This window comes from Brachycentrus maculatus, unplaced genomic scaffold (genome assembly GCF_059751285.1).
Source record: "Brachycentrus maculatus isolate JH-2025_06_01 unplaced genomic scaffold, ASM5975128v1 h1tg000420l, whole genome shotgun sequence".
Classification (NCBI taxonomy): Eukaryota; Metazoa; Arthropoda; class Insecta; order Trichoptera; family Brachycentridae; genus Brachycentrus; species Brachycentrus maculatus.
In genome coordinates, this window is record NW_028281168.1 from 727,553 (window position 1) to 748,389 (window position 20,837).

Consider the following 20,837-nt stretch of genomic DNA (forward strand, 5'->3'; position numbering starts at 1 on the left):
TATCCCCCTTGGGAATCGAACCCGGGACCTCCAGAACGGTAGCCGAGCGTGCTGACCATCACACTACGGAGGCGGACAAATATTGAAATACTATTTCGAGAAATAAAAATACTTTGTGTTTTAATCCACTCACATTTTTACTAACCAACTAGTTTCGGCAACAACCTGTTGCCCTCGTCAAATTGGAGAGCGCGTTAACGCGCTCGTGGCAGCAAACCGGTTATAATGTTGTTTGGTCCTTCCAGCCCAGCGCCGTCGCAAGCCTCCACGACGACCACGACGGAGGAGTGCGCCATAACCTCGGCCCTACTCAACCAGTCCTCGCTGAGCAGCGTGCAGTCCACGCCCGAGAAGCTCTCCCAGCCTGACGCCGCCCCGCAGCACTTTCCCGCGCTGCGCGACGACCCGCCCGAGGAGCCGCCGCCCGAAGAGCCGCCGCCCGCCTGCTTCCTGGACGGCGAGCGGGGCAAGCTGGACGGCTGCTACGACTTCAAGGACCTGGAGGAGATGGAGGAGGCCGAGATGAACAGCCTGCAGGAGAAGGGGGGCGCCGAGGAGTCGGAGACCAACTGCGCCGCCGCCGCCGACGGAGAGGCGTCCTGCGGCACCATCGAAAACGACTCCAACTCTGGACACAACAGCGAAGATTTTAGAGGTGAGGAGTATTTCATACAGCCAGACTGGTAGTGACCATTTATATATAGAAAAATAGTTTTTCTTGGAAATAAATATAAAATTTTGAAATGAAAAGAGTTATTGAAAGGTGGGAAGTTTAAAAAAATCAATATATGTACTCGTATATAGTATTCTAAAAAATAAAAATTAATTCAATACACAAAGACAGGCGCCGTGGCGTAGTTGGGTAGACGCTCGACTGCGAAACAGGCGTCGTGGGTTCGATTTCCGCCGCGGAAGCGTGTTTACCCGATTGCACTGATTATGGGCATCCACCTAATTTTACCTAATTTAATTTTACCTTTTCACTCGACTCATCGTAAATTGCGTGTAAGTTATTTTTACGCATGACTTTTGCGGCATCTTTTGATCTCATATCCATGTATACAGTATGGTTAAATTTTATCACTTCTTTTCAGAGATGTTTATCTCTATTATGAGTGCGAATCCGCCCGCAGATAGTGTGTAGTATCACCAATACTGGCATGTGGAGCAAAACACGGGATTAACAGAGTATTATAGAGAATAACAGTAAGTGAGATGATTGGTTTGGTTTCAGGCGTCGGGAACGAGACGATGCCGTCTTCGCCGCGGGATCGGGAGCCCCGCCACTCCTCCAAGAAGGACCGAGGGTCCCACAAGAGGCTCAACAAGGAGCTGGCCCTCTGCAAGTCAGTATCCCCATTCGGTGTCATTCATTCAACTCGACCATGCGTTATTACAATCAGTGTGATGATGGGTTTACTTCATTCATGGTCAGTCTCCAGTCATCTCTTCAACTCGGCGTACCCGCTACAGCGCATGGCGCATGAGATATTTTGGTCCATGTTGGTTAAACGGTCGTCCTCTGTAGTTTGTGCCTTTGCACATGCCCTCTGCTTGATTTTTCAGGAGAACGTTTTTAAAGTTTAAAAATATAACACAATGTATTAAAAATAAATATCAAGCCACTTATTGAACTTTTTACTGTGCAACAGATCTTTTTGTATTAAATGTATTAAAAATAAATATCAAGCCACTTATTGAACTTTTTACTGTGCAACAGATCTTTTTTGGTAAAACTTGAATATTTTTTCTCCATTTGAAAAATATTTAGTATATTTGAAAAAATAATTTAACAATACATTTTCTTCAAAATGCAAAAACAACACTTTCTGCCCTGTAGCGGGTGAGTATTAAATTAAAAATATGCCCCTTTTGCTGGGATATAGTACATTTTCTGGGCATTCGGAAAACATGCACAACTGAAAATTGTCGATTTTTGATTTATGACGTTCTTGAAAGGAGTGAGCGATATGGTAATGCTGATTGGTCTCCGGCAGGGCTCTGCTGGAGGAGATGGAGATCCATGACGACTCGTGGCCTTTCCTGCTGCCCGTGAATACCAAGCAGTTCCCCACCTACAGGAAGGTCATCCGGGCGCCCATGGACCTGTCCACCATCAAGAGGAAGCTGCAGGACCTCAGGTACACCTCTCCACTCACCGCCCAGTCGAGGAAACTTCCCGGCCCTTTCGGCCACAAGTGAAACATAACTATTTTAATTTATGTATTAAGTTTAAAATCAAACACTGATTTTTACAGTCTACTATTATTATTATTATTAAAATCCTTATCCGCACCCCAATGGTGCATAGGGCACTGCTTCATATACATGCAGTGTTATCTTGATCGTTTACGCATGAAGGAAAGGTGATCAGCCCTCCACTTCAGGTACCAGTCCAGGGTAATATTGAATAAATATTACAGTGAAAAAATCACTTATATTTATTTGACCCCCCCTGGGAATCTAACCCTGGACCTCCAGAACGGTAGCCGAGCGTGCTGACCATTACACTACGGAGGCGGGAGTCTACTAAGTTGTAGTTTATTGTTTTAAAAAAAAAACCCATCTTTTAGCCCCTATTGGCTATAAGTGAAACATTATTATCGGCATTTCATTTGTATAACTCTATCTTATTTTATTTTTATTCTATTCACATACTGCCTGAAGGGCTTTTACAAGTAAAATTCAAGTGATTAAAAATATAAAGTTGTTTTAAGAATACAGACAAGCACATTCAAATACATAATATTACAAGAAAGTATTTCTACGTTACGTAAATTTGTCACTAAATTACATAAATAGTCTTGCTGCCAGAAATCTATTGCATAATGCCTGTTTATAGGAAGATAAGGAGTTGGAAAAAATATCAGAAGCCTCACTATAAATGTTACAATTATGTACAACATTTTGAGTGTGTCCAAATACTTGTTCACAAAATCTGGATTATCTCCAATTACAGGAGTTATTTTCATATTATTTTTTGACATCTCATCAAAGATGAAGAAGAATATGGAAGCCTGGGCATTTATTTACAAGTATTTGGACACACTCAAAATGTTGTAAATAAATTATCTGGTCAAATTATAAGAATAAAAATGAAAATGTTATTTTCTGGCGTTTCTCACGTGTGTGATTATAATCCAGAATTCGGACCTCACATACTAATATAAGAGTTTCTGCTTAGTAAAAAGCTTCTTTACATCTCACCAATAGATGTCTCTAGTGAAGTTCTAGTGATTCAAGAACAAGGTTTCTAAATTGGTTCATATATATAGAACTTCCAAGAATTTGAGTAGTGTGGTTGTCAATAATGGGTAGAATTGGTGAATGCTACATGTGTGTAAAGTGATCACTTAAACCAGCCTATGCCGGTCGTCAGCCCCGTAAATGCCCAGACTTCCATATTCTTGTTCATCTTTGATGAGATGTCAAAAAGTAAATTACAATTATGTATTAAATGTTAAACCAAACACTGATTTTATGAGTCTACTAAGTTGTATTTTATTGTTAAAAAAACGCATAAAAATCAATTTTGTGACAATTGTTTCGCCTATTTGTGGCATTTTGAAACAATTGTCAACATTCATTTGAAAATGCCATAACTAGGCGAAAAATTGTCAAAAAAAACAGATTTTTATGTGTTTTTTAACAATAAAATACAACTTAGCACACTCGATATTTTTTATTTTTTTATTTTACATTTAAAACAAATTACAATTGAGATTTAAGTAGTCAAATTGCTGTCACTCAGTCATATATTATATTTGAAATTTTTGTATTTGCAGCTACAAAACTAAGGAGGACTTTGCCTCGGACGTCCGCCAGATATTCCACAACTGCGAAGTCTTCAACGAGGACGAGAGTCCCGTCGGCCGAGCCGGCCACGGGATGCGGAGATTCTTCGAGGAGCGATGGGCCAACGTCTGAACCGGATCCGCTCCGGAAGCCGAGGGTTAATCTCTCCTCACTGATTGGCTGACCGAAAATACGGAAAACCACCTCGCGGACAGTGATCAAAGCTTATTTAGAAAATTTATGAACCTACAGCTTTAGTGAGTCAACTTAAATAATATAACCTGTAACACATTTCGGACGGATGTTTTTATGCCTGCGAACCGCTGGAAGAAGGTTTTCATAATTGTGTACATGCAGTTTAGAAATTAGCAAATAGATTAGTACATGATATTCATAAAAAAACATTAAATAATTCTTGGGCAACGTATCCAAAATAAAACAAGGTTTGTTGGATTGAATTCTACATTTATTTATGTATATGTTAATACGTGACGCGTTTCGTCTTCTTAGGACATTATCAAACACTCTTGCGACATTATCTTGCGTGTTTGATATTGTCCTAAGAAGACGAAACGCGTCACGTATTAACATATACATAAGTAAATGTAGAATTCAATCCAACAAACCTTGTTTTATTTTGGATAGATTACTCAACAATTCCATATGGAATTCTACCAACTGTCTGCAGTTACAATAAATAAATTAAATGATTCCTTCTTTTCTACCTTTGAAATGAGGCTGGTTGCACAGAAGGTAAAAATAACCTTCCGGTCCTTAAGCATCAATCTACCCAATGGTTAGAAATATATTTCCTGTCCAAAGTGTGTTGATAATGTATGTTTTTAACTATACCATTTTTTTTTTCGGCCAGTAAATAATAATGATGTATTTAACACGGTAAAAGTCTAACCAGTAAGCTGGTCCAATGTGGAATCTCATTCGACATAAATTTTTTCCTCTTAGGTCCCATGTCGGATGTTATTCCACATTTTTTTCATCAGTAGTATTATTTATTTAAATTCCAAGCTTACATTTTTGTCACTCGTATCTGTTACAACAGTATGTGGAGCAGAGGACAAAAGTTTTTTTTTTCAAATTTTAATGTAACTGTCTACCTGAATTTTTTTTTTTAATTTTGGGATACCGGAAAGGGTTAAAATGTCTCAAGCTGTCTACGTGTGTAGCCAATGGGTTTTCTATATTTTCGGTCACGCCGCACGATACATACTATGACGTCCATCTTGTCAAAATTCAACGGTCTAAAACAAAAACAGCCAAGTCGCTGATTCGACGTAACATTTAAAACGATAATACGCATAAGTGTCTAGTCCATTTTACGTAAAAAAAAATATACTTAGACGAAGAAAACGTTCAAAACGATTTTCCGTCAGATTATTTGAGAAAACAACGCGACGACTCTAGATAATGGGGTTGCGACCGCTCGGATCGCAATTAAAATAAATAAATAAATAATGATCAAAAGAGTATTTTTGACACATGACAAATATTCGAAAAAGGGATTATTGAAACAAACAAAATTAAAAATCTCTTTTATTTTTTGTAACAAACTTGTATTCATATAAGACTATTATTATAATTGTATTATTTTCCTTAGGTTTATTTATTTAAAATCTACTTAGAATTACTTTTGACTGAGAAAATCGTAATTTAAAGGTTGGTGATGTATTTTTTTGCGAAGACGAAAAAATTACTTCTCATTTGGCTTAATTTTTTTTTTTTTTTTTGTAATTTTTAAGTAATTTTAAAATAACTTTAAAGAAATAACTCAAAATTTTGTCAAACTTCTAAATAATATGATACCTTTTGCAATGAAAGCTCGTTAAATCAAAATTAAAAGGACAATATCTAAATTTGACGTTTGAATTATTCAAAGATATGTATGAAAGTAAGGATCAGAATTTCGTAATTTTCTCATTTTTCAAATTGTGGCCCATTTTGCCTCATCAATGTTCCAATTGTGGTTCAATTTGGGCTATCAATGTTCCAATTGTGGTTCAATTTGGGCTATCAATGTTCCAATTGTGGTTCAATTTGGGCTATCAATGTTCCAATTGTGGTTCAATTTGGGCTATCAATGCTCCGATTGTGGTTCAATTTGGGCTCTCAATGTTCCGATTGTGGTTCAATTTGGGCTATCAATGTTCCAATTGTGGTTCAATTTGGGCTATCAATGTTCCAATTGTGGCGCAACTGGGTTTAACCGTGTTCAAATCAATGAGCTTTTACTGTATCTGAACATATTTTCATTGCAGCAAAATGACTGAAGTAAAAATTGTCAACGAAATTTGCGAATAATTTTCAATATCGTCGCTTTCTTGCGGCATTCACAGATAGGTGATATAATGTCATTAAAAAATATATGTTAACGTCATAAATTTAGAATTACAGTCAAGTAAAATTAATAATTGACAATTACAATACATAAATTAATGGATCGCCCTGTGTATCATGTAAAAAACATTTTTTTTAAACTTGTAAAAAAATAATTTTTATATGGGTGTTGCAATATCAATTGCAAGTAACTTTTTGAGTCTAAATTTGCTTTGATCGATTTGTAAATTGTGCTACAGTTGAAGCAAAAAATACCTCATTTTTTATTTTACAAAAAAGGTATTTTCGTTCATTTTCTGTTCGAAACTAAACCAGACTGCTTTGAAATTTGGAAAAAAAATCATACATGTGATTTTTATCCTTAAATGATAAAAAAATATTTAAACAATTTTTTTTTAAGACAATTAACATTTGATATTTGTAAAACTTGGTAATAGATTTATTAAATGTTTCAAACATTTTACGCAATTGTTCTAAAAAGGTCCATTTGAATTGAATTGGTAGTTTGTTGCGTAACGTGTCGGCAAACGACTCGCGATATTGGATACTACGCAAACAATGTACTGTTGTTTTCAAACAACGAAAACGCACAATCGGGCAATCCGATACGCTTGTACAGACCTAGTATTACGCGTCGCGATAGGATTATTAGCTTAAGTACGATATATTTTAAAGTAAGAGAAAAAATTACACGCTCCGTACATGTGATTGCCGCGCGAGTATTCCGACACACTCGTATAATTACGCTCTCCGAGTGATGTGTACAATTTTGAAGTGATATTTTATTGAAAATTAAGAATCAAAGTATTTTCTTTCACGTATATAATTTAAAAAATCAAACTTTTTACTAAGCACTGCAACTATATATAGCTACGCTTCCATGTAACAGATTTCTGTTTTGAAAAAATATCATTGAAACTGATAATTTATCGAACGACTTTACAAACTATCATATGTGATGCTCGTCCGTTCACAACTTGCCATTGTGAGTGGATGATGGTCAGCAGAAGAAGAAGAGGAATAGAATTTCTGGGAATTGAACCTGAGATCTTTAGCATGGTAGCCAAGCGCACATACCGCCACGGGATGGTCATAATTTTAATAGATTTTGTCTATATAAATAAAAACATCGATGTTCGTTTGTTCAATATCTTAAATCTCTTAAGTAATTCACGGATTGCTTTGAAATTTTGACACAGCGTCGCATTTGAATTCGTTCGTGTTTTCATGTACCTGTGACGGATAAAAATGTGTTATTTTAAACGCAACAGAAACGCCATCTGTCGGATTAACAGCTTAACACTCAACTCTTGACATTGCTCATGGCGGACAGCGTGCTTCTTGACAGCCGCTGTCGGTCGGCGTTTTCGATTGCGTTGTTGTTTTGTAGATTTTGTATATTTTCATAGCTTTATATAAGCGTTGTGAAATGCAAAACGTACTAGAAACGTGTGATTTATAACCTGACTGAGCCGCAGAAACACCCGGATGCAACCAGTTTGATAATATAATTATGTACCAACATATTCCGTAATAGGGTTTTTTTATGAAAGAATCTTTTTTCTGTGATTTTACCTTTCCGGGAGTATGGACGTAAATGAAAGTCGGTGCGAATTTTCCTCAAAGGAGTATCCACGTTAATGAACGTCAAAGTCTATCTGTCAGTTTGGTATGATGTAATCTGTATAGTAATGACATCTGTGGATATTTGTATTTAACTTTGTCATAAAATAAAACCTAGACATGGTGAGCTTTATTATTTATTTAAATTATTTTTACATAATTTTTACACCGACACCGTTGCCACAAAAAACGCGCTTAGAGTGTCAGAAATGAAGACCCTAAGAAGCATATCAGGCAAGAGTCTTCGAGATAGAATAAGAAACGCCAGGATCAGGGAAATATGCGAGATGGAAGATGTCGTTAGGTGGGGAAGGCAACGAAGGAGACAATGGTATGCATAAGAGGAGAATGGAACCAACCAGACTCCCCCACATCGCACTGTACAGTCAACCCCATGTAGACGACTCCCGGGCAGACCACCAAAGAGATGGGTCGATAGCTGGGAATCCACATCGCAGGAGGCTAATCCCTCTTAAAAACAGGCCACAAGACCTACAACAAGATGAAGAAGAAGAAGAAGAAGATAATTTCTATCTTTATGATACAAAGATTTTATTAAAAAAAAATTGTATTATAATAATAATAATAATAAATCCCTTACCGCACCCCAATGGTGCATAGGGCACTGCTTCATATAAACGCAGTGTTATCTCGATCGATTGCCCATGAAGGAAAGGTGATCAGCCCTCCGCTTCAGGTACCAGTCCAGTGTTATATTGAATAAATATTAGAGTGAAAAAATCACTTATATTTATTAAAACCCCCCTGGGAATCGAACCCGGGACCTCCAGAACGGTAGCCGAGCGTGCCGACCATTACACTACGGAGGCGTGCCTATATTTATGTAATTGTAATGACATCAATTATCGTACTCCCGGAAAGGTTGACAAAACAGGTTTTGTAATGTGGATGTTTTCTATATGTAAATGTGCTCAGTAAAGAGAAATGCAAACATGATTAAAGTTTTGTTGGTTTAAGCCGTAAACAAACAGCAAACAAACAAATTCGGAGCAAAGCAACTTAAAAATTACAACATTTTGAGTGTGTCCAAATACTTGTTCACAAGATCTGGATTATCTCCAATTACAGGAGTTATTATTATTTTTTGACATCTCATCAAAGATGAAGAAGAATATGGAAGTCTGGGCATTTACGGGGCTGACGACCGCCATAGGCTGGTTTAAGTGATCACTTTACACACGTGTAACATTCACCAATTCTACCCATTATTGACAACCACACTACTCAAATTCTTGGAATTCTGCTTAATAAAAAAGCTTCTTTACATCTCACCAATAGATGTCTCTAGTGAAGTTCTAGTGATTCAAGAACAAAGTTTCTAAATTGGTTCATATATATAGAACTTCCAAGAATTTGAGTAGTGTGGTTGTCAATAATGGGTAGAATTGGTGAATGTTACACGTGTGTAAAGTGATCACTTAAACCAGCCTATGACGGTCGTAAGCGCCGTAAATGCCCAGACTTCCATATTCTTCTTCATCTTTGATGAGATGTCAAAAAATAATACAACTTAAATTATTTTATACAAATTAATTAATTATTTTTAAAACTGTCTCATTTATTTGTATTTTATTATGATACGTGTACATTCTAAGCGACTGGGCATTAGTGATTCGGCGAGTACGTTTTAATTTGAGAATTCCGTCGTTAGCGATAAGTTTTTTTTACGTGCCGTTCTTACTTAGTTTTGTAATTTAAAAATATTTCGTAACGAATCTCACTGATGTGTAAAACTGTTAGTTTTTAAAGAAGGAAATTTGTGGACTCTTTGTGATGAGACGCACTCGACATGCGGAATGTCCCTCGGGACGCCATTCCACGGAAGGGTTCTCTTGGCCTTCGATTGACGGCGCACGGGGCACTGCGGAGATGTATGCAACATTTTTTTTTTTAATCATATATAATATAATAGAACCCTTATCCGCACCCCAATGGTGCATAGGGCACTGCTCTTCATATAAACGCAGTGTTATCTTGATCGTTTACAAATGAAGGAAAGGTGATCAGCCCTCCGCTTCAGGTACCAGTCCAGGGTAATATTGAATAAATATTACAGTGGAAAATTCACTTATATTTTTTTTTACCCCCCCCTGGGAATCGAACTCGGGACCTCCAGAACGGTAGCCGAGCGTGCTGACCATTACACTACGGAGGCGGAGATTTTATCATGTATAGAGGAGACTAATACATTGTTTGCGGGAAACGCTTAAAAGCGTCCTTTGCGCACTGTCTGCCAGAGTATAATTAAGGGAGGGGTCCATAAACAAAACCTCCCAACACATTCTGGGACTGTTGGGTAATATATCCAAAATAAAACACGGTTTTTGTTGGATTGAATTCTACATTTATTTATGTATATCTTGATACGTGACGCGTTTCGTCTTCTTAGGACATTATCAAACACGATACATTATGTGTTTGATAATGTCCTAAGAAGACGAAACGCGTCACGTATTAACATATACATAAGTAAATGTAGAATTAAATCCAACAAACCGTGTTTAATTTTGGATATATTACCCAACAATTCAATATGGAATTCTACCAACTGTCTGCAGTTACAATAAATACATTCTGGGACATTTCTCATGAAGACATATTCTTTTTTTTTACCGATGGTGCATAGGGCACTGCGTCATATCGACACTGTGTTATCTTGATCGTTTATTTCATAAAGGCAAAGTGTAATAAGTCCTGCTTTTCTTGTGGTATTTAATAAATAAGAGATTGAAAATCGCTTATTTTTATTCTGACCCCGCTGGGAATCGATCCCGAGACTTCCAGCATGGTACCCAAACAAACTAACCGCTACACTACAAAGGCAGACATAGTATGTTTTCCATATGTGGCCGTAATATATTTTCGCACGGTAAAATCACAAGTTTTATATTGGTTGTAACTGTCTTAACTATACGGGGCGTTTTTCAATTCAATTTTAAATTCAATTATTTATTTCAATTAATATATACATTACAAACTATAATTTTTTTAAATCGTATACATTAAAATAAAATATATACAAGAACTATTGCTAAAGGTGTAGAAGAATCCCGCTTCGGAAACTCTTTCAGACACATGGAACAGATCAATATCCAACGAGATATTGTTCAACATAGCGGTAGCTCTTCTTACAGGCATAATTATCGGCAGGTTGGTCCTGTGTATAGGAATGTGAAACAATCTATGTCGTCGCTGTCTTAGCTAACTATCGGGAACATACAGACCAATGTTCCGGATAATTTCAGGATTAGTGATTTAGTAGTAGTATTTTGCCATCTCAACACGGAAGATGAAGAAGAATAGGGAAGACTGGGTATTTACAGGTGCTAATGTTAAGTGATCACTTTATACGCGTGAAACATTCACCTCTTTTTGTCAGCCTCCGTAGTGTTCAGCACGCTCGGCTACCGTTCTGGATATCCCGGGTTCGATTCCTGGGGGGGGGTCAAATAAATTTAAATGATTTTTTTACTCTAATATTTATTCAATACTACCCATGACTGGTACCTGAAGCGGAGGGCTGATCACCTTTCCTCATGTGTTTACGATCAAGATAACACTGCGTTTATATGATGCAGTGCCCTATGCACCATTGGGGTGCAGATAAGGATTTGAACTTGAAACATTCACCTCTCTACAATATTATACACACAGGGTGTCGTTTGGCTGACGGCTAAAGCTGTCGTTTGGCTGCTATGACTTCAATTCCGGCTTAAACAATAATCATTTTGAGTCGTGTTTGTTTTGAAAATATCACACGCAAATTAATAGTGCGATTTTTGACTTTTTTCCCGGTCGGGTCAACATACCGAGAGTGGTTGAGAGATAACTCGGTTAGTTATCGGTCTGCATCAGTCCGTCGCAGTGCCCTGCGCGCCATCGCTCACAGACGAAGGAGCTAGGAGAATAAATTTATTTAGTAGCGGTCTTACTATAATTTCGCAAAATGCTAGTACTTAAATTTTAAATGAAAATTAAAATTAAAATAAAATATTCACCAGTGAAAATTGGCAGCATAATTATTTAATTTAATATTTTTTAAATGATAATTAAATATTTTTTGTGTATAATCCGTCGATAGTTGTTTATTTATTTTTTACATTTTTATTTAAATAGGTATATCTTTAAAAGAGCCTGAAATCACAATTTACCTATATCGCTCACTCCTTTCAAGAACGTCATAAATCAAAAATCGACAATTTTCAGTTGAGCATGTTTTTGGAATGCCCAGAAAATGTACTATATCCCAGCAAAAGAGGCATATTTTTAGCTTAATATTTACCCGCTACAGGGCAGAAAGTGTTGTTTTTGCATTTTGAAGAAAAGGTATTATTTAATTAGTTTCTTAGATATACATACTAAATATTTTTTGAATGTTGAAAAAACCTTCAGGTTTTACCTAAAAAGATCTGTTGCATATTGAAAATTATAATTTTTAATACAATGTATTATATTTTTAAACTTTAAAAACGTTCTCCTGAAAAATCAAGTTTTTTGATTTATGACGTTCTTGAAAGGAGTGGGTGATATATTGACTCGTTTGCGGATACTGTTTGGAAAGAGTTCTTATTGATGTCTCAACATAGACGAGGAAGTCTATTTGAGGTGAGAATAAGTCTGGTCATTTACAGGACAGCCATGGCTGGTTTAAGTGATCATTGCGTGACATTCACCATTCCTGCGCACTACTCAAATTTGAGTATGTCCTTATTAAATCTTGAATATTCAACTATTGGCATATGATTAGTCGTATAGTACATCCGTAATTGGCTAACAGTTGGAGCTGCCCTTATTTATTTTTTTCCGAATAGACTTTTCGTTACAAGTTCAAATGTGTGACGAGGACAAAGTGTTGAATGTGCACTCTTTTCTCTGACATTTGAAAAATTTACAGGAGCTCTGCAAAGCTCAACTCCTAACGGTAAACTGAAAAAAATGCTAGATGAAACCTTCCTTTATATGATACAAAGACACCATTAAGGACATCTGTTGGTGAAAAAAATACACCACAGTCTACGTAAAAATACGACATCACTTATGCATCAATATAATACAAACAATTTGTATTTTCACCTGCTGATGGGAACATCTCGCTCTTTCCTTTCAAGAACGTCATAAATAAAAAAACATCACTTTTCAATTTTGCATGTTTTCGGATTGCCCAGAAAATGTACTATATCCCAGCAAAAGCGGCATATTTTTAACTTAATATTTACCCGCTACAGGGCAGAAAGTGTTGTTTTTGCATTTTGCAGAAAAGATATTGTTTAATTATTTTTTTTTTAAATATACTAAATATTTTTCAAATGTAGAAAAAACCTTCAGGTTTTACCTAAAAATATCTGTTGCACAGTAAAAAGTTCAATAAGTGGCTTAATATTTATTTTTAATACATTGTATTATATTTTTAAACATTAAAAACATTCTGCTGAAAAATCAAGTTTTATTTGATTTATGAAGTTCTTGAAAGGAGTGAGCGATGTACAATAATAAACTCAAAAAGTGGTCTTTTTTTATATTTAAATGATTATGTTATACCACAAAGTTAATGCCAAATCAACAAATAAAGTAACCAAGAAATATGCTACACAAATGCCAGCTACACGGTTATTTCATTCGACCCTCCCGATAAACGCGTCCGCAAACGTGCCAATATAAATTTCAATCCGTTCTATGATATGTTGAAAGACTCTGCCATTTTGTTTATTATGAAAATAAATATATTTATTATTTTTTTTGTAATTCTGTACTTTGTTGTCGGCTTGCATGATCAAATGAATATTTCTCCTTTGAAATGATAATGCCGAAAAGTGACTGCCTAATCAATTTAAAAATTATTGAAGTTTTTATTAAAAAAAAAAAAAATACAATTATTGACACATGAAACGTACAAAGTATGGAATTAATTAAAAATACATGTATATTTAAAAAATAAAATTAAAAAACTACTTATTTAAACTGTGAAAATGTACATACTTAAAAGATGCAAATTTAAATATTTTCAACTGTCAAAGATTTCGCGAGGATTTTAATTTCTGTTAATTATTACTATTCGTATTCTGCGTAATTAATATTCATAATGGAAGAGCATTTCATGCCATTGGCCCCGCAACGGCAAAGACACGCTCGCTAATTTTAGTCCTCTGGTTGCAGACGGGTGGTAAGATCACTTTGTCCGCCTTCATAGTGTAATGGTCAGCACACTCGGCTACCGTGCTGGAGGTCCCGGGTTCGATTCCCAGGGGGGTGATCAAATAAATACAAGTTTTTTTTTTTACTCTAATATTTATTCAATATTACCCTGAATGTGTTAACAATCAAGATAACATTCATTCAAACCCTTATCCGCACCCCAATGGTGGATAGGGCACTGCATCATTCAAACGCAGTGTTATCTTGATCGTTAACACCTGAAGAAAAGGCGATCAGCCCTCCGCTTCAGGTACCAGTCCAGGGTAATATGGAATAAATATTAGAGTGAAAAAATCACTTATATTTATTTGACCCCCCCCTGGGAATCGAACCTGGGACCTCCAGAACAGTAGCTGAGCATGCTGACCATTACACTACGAAAGCGGACAAACACTGCGTTTATATTATGCAGTGCCCTATGCACCATCAGGTGCGGTTGAGGGTTTGAAGAAGATGAAGATCACTTTGAGACCATAGCTGTTTGAAGCGTGAGATGTATATCAACCAATTTGTCTGAAATGCACAGCTCTTTTGAATGCTCTGGAATGTTACAAAGCTCACTAATACCTCCCGACGCTTGAGGGTTCAATTTTAAGAACTTCCAATGTCCTCGCAAGGTTTTTGACAGTTTGAGAACGTTCCAAGTATTTCTGCTTAGTTTATTACATCGACCTAGTTTTAATGACGTCCCCCATATTCTGATGTGGACGACTGGCACTAAGTAACCGAATGCTATAGTAATCCGTCGTGTGTTAGTGTTTAATCTAGAAGAATTATTTTATTTTTTAAAAATTGTTTTCCTTTATTTTAAATTTATTATTTTGTCATAATTGTATGTTTTTGTTTATAAACATTTTTTTAAATACATTGCATTTCCTACAATTGTTTTGTTTTATTTATTTTTTATCGTTTATATTTATTTTATTTTTATTTTTCAGACTTTTTTGTTTTATCAGATACTTAGATACAGGGTGGCACAAAATTATCACAATTTTTTGCAAACGGCATCGTATGTCAATCATATTTGACATTTCTCTCATTCCTTTCAACAACGTATATATCAAAATTTGTCGATTTTCAGTTGAGCATGTTTTCGGAATGCCCAGAAAATGTACTATATCCCAGCAAAAGCGGCATATTTTCAACTCAATATTTACCCGCTACAGGGCAGAAAGTGTTGTTTTTGCATTTTGAAGAAAAAATATTGTTTAATTATTTTTTTGAATTTATTAAATATTTTTCAAATGGAGAAAAAACCTTCAGATTTTACCTAAAAAGGTCTGTTGCACAGTAAAAAGTTCAATAAGTGGCTTGATATTTATTTTTAATACATTTTATTATATCTTTAAACTTTAAAAACGATCTCCTGAAAAGTCAAGTTTTTTGATATATGACGTTGTTGAAAGGAATGAGCGATTTGTGAACTACTAGTCAGGTGCAGTATACAACTCACCGTATTCGTGAATATCGAAATAAATCAATTTTTAGTTTTCCGAAAGAAAAAAAAAAAAATCATCAATTTTAAACGACCTGTAAATGGCAATGATTGCAAATGGAGCTGACAGATTTTGAAAATATTACACGTATTTCAATTACTAACTGATTTGTTACTATGTAAAATTTTACCAATATTTGCTATTATGATCTTTACCACATTAAATGCCAATACTGAAATTTGTCAATTTTGAAATTCACAAAAAAACTTTTCTGTAATTTTTTTGAAACCCTTATCCGCACCCCAATGGGGCATAGGGCACTGCATTATATAAACACAGTGTTGATTGATTATCTTGATTGTTAACACGAAGGAAAGGTGATCAGCCCTCCGCTTCTGGTACCAGTCCAGGGCAATATTTAATAAATATTAGAGTGAAAAAATCACTTATATTTATTTAGCCCCCCCTGGGAATCGAACCCGGGACCTCCAGAACAGTAGCCGAGCGTGCTGACCTTTACTTTAGGGAGGCGGACAAAATTCTGTAATTTACATATTTTAATAATAAAATGTATTTAGTTTATTTAATTTTTCCATGTGACGACGGGTTCCATAGTTAAATCATTTGAATATAGCTCTTGATTGAGGTCGCTGGTCGCCCCCTTGCCCCTGCGGGTCAACACAGGCGAGGTCGCCGGTGCCCCCCGTGGCGTTTAATGTGTTCAATAACACCGGAGACATTAAAAATGAACATTTGGGAAAAGAATAAAAAAAAATATTCAAAAACGAAAAATAAATAATTAAAAATATACAACATTTTGAGTGTGTCCAAATACTCGTTCACATAATCTGGATTATCTCCAATTACAGGAGTTATTTTCATATTCTTTTTTGACATTTCATCAAAGATGAAGAAGAATATGGGAGTCTGGGCATTTACTAATAAAAGAGTTCCTGCTCAATAAAAAGCTTCTTTTCATCTCACCAATAGATGTCTCTAGTGAAGTGCTAGTAATTCAAGAACAATGTTTCAAAATTGGTTCATACAAATAGAACTTCCAAGAATTTGAGTAGTGTGGTTGGCAATAATGGGTAGAATTGGTGAATGTTACACGTGTGTAAAGTGATCACCAGCCTATGACGGTCGTCAGCCCCGTAAATGCCCAGACTCCCATATTCTTCTTCATCTTTGATAAGATGTCAAAAAATAATATAATTAAAAATATGTAAATTTAGATAGGTAAGTACTATAAAAATTAAAATAAATAACTAATCCGCATATATGACAATTGTATTATAATGTGGAGGTTTGTATTTATTTATATGGGCTCAAGTCACAAGGTAGAATAATAACACAAATCATGTGTTTTTTTAAAAAATAAAAATAAATTATAATTATTTTAATTACATTTTGTAACTTAAAATGTAATTAAAATAAAAAATGTTTTATAATCACCATAGTGATTTTAAAACATTGTTACATTTTTTATTATTAATAATAATAATAAAACCCTTATCCGCACCCCAATGGTGCATAGGGCACTGCGTCATATAAACGCAAAATTTTCTTGATCAATTACACATGAAGGAAAGGTGATCAGCCCTCCGCTTCAGGTACCAGTCCAGGGTAATATCGAATAAATATTACAGTGAAAAAATCACTCATATTTGTTTTACCCCCCCTGGGAATCGAACCCGGATCCTCGAGAACGGTAGCCGAGCGTGCTGACCATTACACTACGGAGGCGGACAAAATTACTTGTATCTAATAATTGTTTAAAAACCTGCATAGAGTTTAGTACTTGATCTATTATTGCACACTCAACCATTTGTCATACATAATATCTAAAAATAATTTTACATCATGTGGAAAAAAGGGCCGCTAAAATTTCCCCTTGCAACTATAATTTTAATTGAATATTTTAATTTTTTACTTTGTGATTTGAAAGTCCTCAATTGCCAATGTAAAAATAAAACCTCGTCCTTAGCTACGAATAATATAAAAATAGTTTTGATAAGCACTGATTTATTCTAGGCTTATAGCGCAAAATTAACCTTAACAATTATTACAACTGAACGTTTTAACATAGTTTATAAATAAGTACATTTTTTATTGTCTGTAACTATTCAAATATGTGTAAAAAGAAAAAAATACGAGACTATCAATCTTCATTTGAATCTGTAAATAAAGATAATAAGATATTTCTAGCACTACCAGAGAGCTGATTTAAACGCAGTATCAACACAGACGCATCGCTCGCAAATTGAGTTTTCAAAACTTGGAACGTGTTCTAGTGTTACCGCCCCATAGGCCTATATACATATTTTTATGTATTAATTTTAAATCAAACACAGATTTTTGAGTCTACTAAGTTGTATTTTATTAACAAAAACCCATTTAAAATTATATTGTGACAATTGTTTCGCCTTGTTAGGGCATTATCAAACGAATGTGAAGATCAAATGGACTACGGTCCTTATGTAGCTATACAATTCTAAGTGACAGTTTGAACACGTGCAGCGATAATTTATGGAAGACAACAGTAGCTAATGGGGGATGTAGGTATGTACCCTTATATTTATTCACGTGTTAAAACTGTCACTTAGAATTGTATAGCTACATAAGGACCGTAGTCCATTTGATCTTCACATTCGTTTGATAATGTCCTAACAAGGCGAAACAACTGTCACAATATAATTTTTTATGTGTTTTTGTTAATAAAATACAACTTAGTAGACTCAAAAATCTGTGTTTGATTTAAAATTAATACATAAATTAAAATGGAGTTCTACAAATTAAACGCCAAATCAATAAATACTATATACATATATTTATATATACAACGCAAACACCCTTTTGTATTTGTTAATTCTTCACTTACGGGGCAATTTACGCTAAATCTTAGCTCGATTTGCTGCCAATTTTGTAAAAAAATTCAATATTTAGATCTGTAAAGGCAGTATGGATATTCAAGAATCATCTCTTACAGCTGAAAGTTCATGTTGATGTTTATTCAATATGAGCTTCTAGTTGAGATGTTTATTTTAAATGTAAATTTGTTTAAAACGTTTATTTTAAAGTAATAAAAATAACAATATTTCAAAAAAATGCTTATTACTAATGAAGTTTCGTAAATTTAAATTATACATTACGAAAATGTGATTAATTTTACGATGTATTAAAGAAGTCCTTTTTTATGTTTAAATAATTAAAAACTGAAGTTGCTTTCAAACATGGCTTCTCAACAAATAAGGCAAAGAAGATCCATCGGACCATGGTTTATTTTTGCACATTAATCAAAAATAATAATTCATAATAATTACATACTATATTTGCAGTTGAAATTGATTTCACAATTTATTAAAGTATAGTAGAACGGGGCTACCTTGAACTTTGACGTGTTACTTGAGCCCAGTACAAAAAAAAAATTAAATCTGTATTTGGTCTACAATAATGAACGCACCGTGACAATAAGACACTTATTGTCCTGTCAGGGAATGAATGAATCATGTCGATACACATCAAAGTTCAAGGTAGCCCCGTTCTACGGTACCTACCTGAAATAATGAAAGCAATAAAGTGTGTAAAGTAACAAAATTCTTCGTAATATAAACTGTTTCAAATGTGGTGCAGTACAAACGTATACATAAAACGTTAGGCTAGGTTTACTTTAAGGTGTTCATAGCGTAATAATAAATAGGTCGCCGTATCTTTTAAAAAGATGAAACAATAATCGAACACTTGTGAATTTTGAGATAGTTATATTTGTATTTATATTTTGTAATCCGGCAAAATGTATAATTACAAATATAAAAATTTGCCGGATCTTATTTTTTACATCTGAAGTAATTAATTAAATTAAATATATGTATTTCTTTCATTGAGAGAATAACGAGTATTATAAATTTAGGTTTTTGTAAAGTTATTTATATGTGCGGAATATTTCGTAAGTTTTCGATTCTCGTGTGTGGAAAGATTCGTAAGTTATAAATTGTGCAGTATATTATGCTAAGATACCAATTCTTGTGTGCTGTATAATTTAAAAGGATTCAATTCTGCAAAAATGTGTAAAATACAACTCTCGAGGTATTTCTTGAAATGTGAATTTTTTCATTTTGTTAGATACAAATTCTCGTATGCAAATTATTTCAATAATGTATGAAATCTCATGTGCGGATAGTTTCTTAAGATGTGAATTTTCAAATAGAGATTATTTCATGAATTTTCCATGCAGAATTTTATAATATACTGTATTTATTTTTATTATCAGTGCAGTTGAAACGTTTGTCAATTGTAATTGAATTCCAAGATTAAATGCGCACTAAACTTTAATAAAAGAACTATTTCTAGATGTTTATAATATAATTAGGGATAATGTGAAGTAGAAGTTTAAATAAAGGATGTGTTTATATTACAAAGAAGGAAAATAATTGAAGTGAAGTGCTCATTTTGTTATAACGGAAGGACTGTTGACAGTAAGTTTGCGATGTAAAGTATACAATAAAGTATATAGTGTAATGTAACAGAAGTAAATTTAAGGAAAATATATGGTTGTATGTAAAAGAATTTTGAATTTATTTGTAATAAAAATTGTATGCCATATTATTAAAATGACACATGTTATTTATTCCCTTTTCCCACAAATAAATTATAATATCGCCGGCCCCTACGTAAACTACTCTATCTGCAAATCTTACTTTATATGAGAAAGCTTATAAATTTTTTTTCAATGTATTTTTTTATTTTGTCCGCCTCCGTAGTGTAATGGTCAGCACGTTCGGCTACCGTTCTGGAGGTCCCGGGTTCGATTCCCAGGGGGGGTCAAATAAATATAAGTGATTTTTCCACTCTAATATTTATTCTATATTACCCTGGACTGGTACCTGAAGCGGAGGGCTGATCACCTTTCCTTCGTGTGTTGACGATCAAGATAACACTGCGTTTGTATGATGCAGTGCCCTATGCACCAGTGGGGTGCGGATAAGGGTTTGAATGAATGAAAAATGAAATTTTTTTTATTATTAATTAACGGTTTTATCAGAAATTATAAACTAGTATTATTCATTCAAAAACACGATAAAATAATGTATTAAATCGTTTTGAAACTTTAAACTAACTAACTAACTAACCGCTTCCCCGCAGGGGTAGGCAGAGAGAATCGAACGCCACACCACTCTGTCTTTGCAAACATTCTTTGCCTCATCTACATTCATGCATCTCCTCATACATACCCGACGATTATTACGACTCCTGACCCGGCCGCTTTCAAGTATTTGACATACCTGATTGTGCCAAGTTTTCCTCAGTCGTCCTCTGCTTCTTTTTCCAACTACATTCGCTCCATAAATTTGTTTAACCGTTCTTTCTTCACTCATACGCTCCACATGTCCAAACCATCTCAACACACCTTTCTTAATT

At 34.7% G+C, this 20,837-nt stretch overlaps 1 protein-coding gene across 30 annotated transcripts in view; it reads left to right on the forward strand.

The window, feature by feature from the left end:
• tou (bromodomain adjacent to zinc finger domain 2B toutatis) overlaps positions 1-5,256 on the forward strand; it is a 107,079-nt gene extending 101,823 nt beyond the window's left edge. For 27 of the 30 annotated variants that reach the window (XM_088271105.1, XM_088271116.1, XM_088271091.1 and 24 more), the window contains 4 exons: positions 246-655; positions 1,235-1,346; positions 1,998-2,141; positions 3,786-4,062. In XM_088271105.1, the coding sequence (XP_088127231.1) occupies positions 246-655; positions 1,235-1,346; positions 1,998-2,141; positions 3,786-3,927 (808 nt within the window). In that variant the 3' untranslated portion in view covers positions 3,928-4,062. Of the gene's footprint in view, positions 1-245; positions 656-1,234; positions 1,347-1,997; positions 2,142-3,785 lie in introns of all 30 variants that reach the window. The other 3 variants (XM_088271099.1, XM_088271092.1, XM_088271097.1) reach the window with 3 other exon arrangements.
• Positions 5,257-20,837: the final 15,581 nt, after the last annotated feature.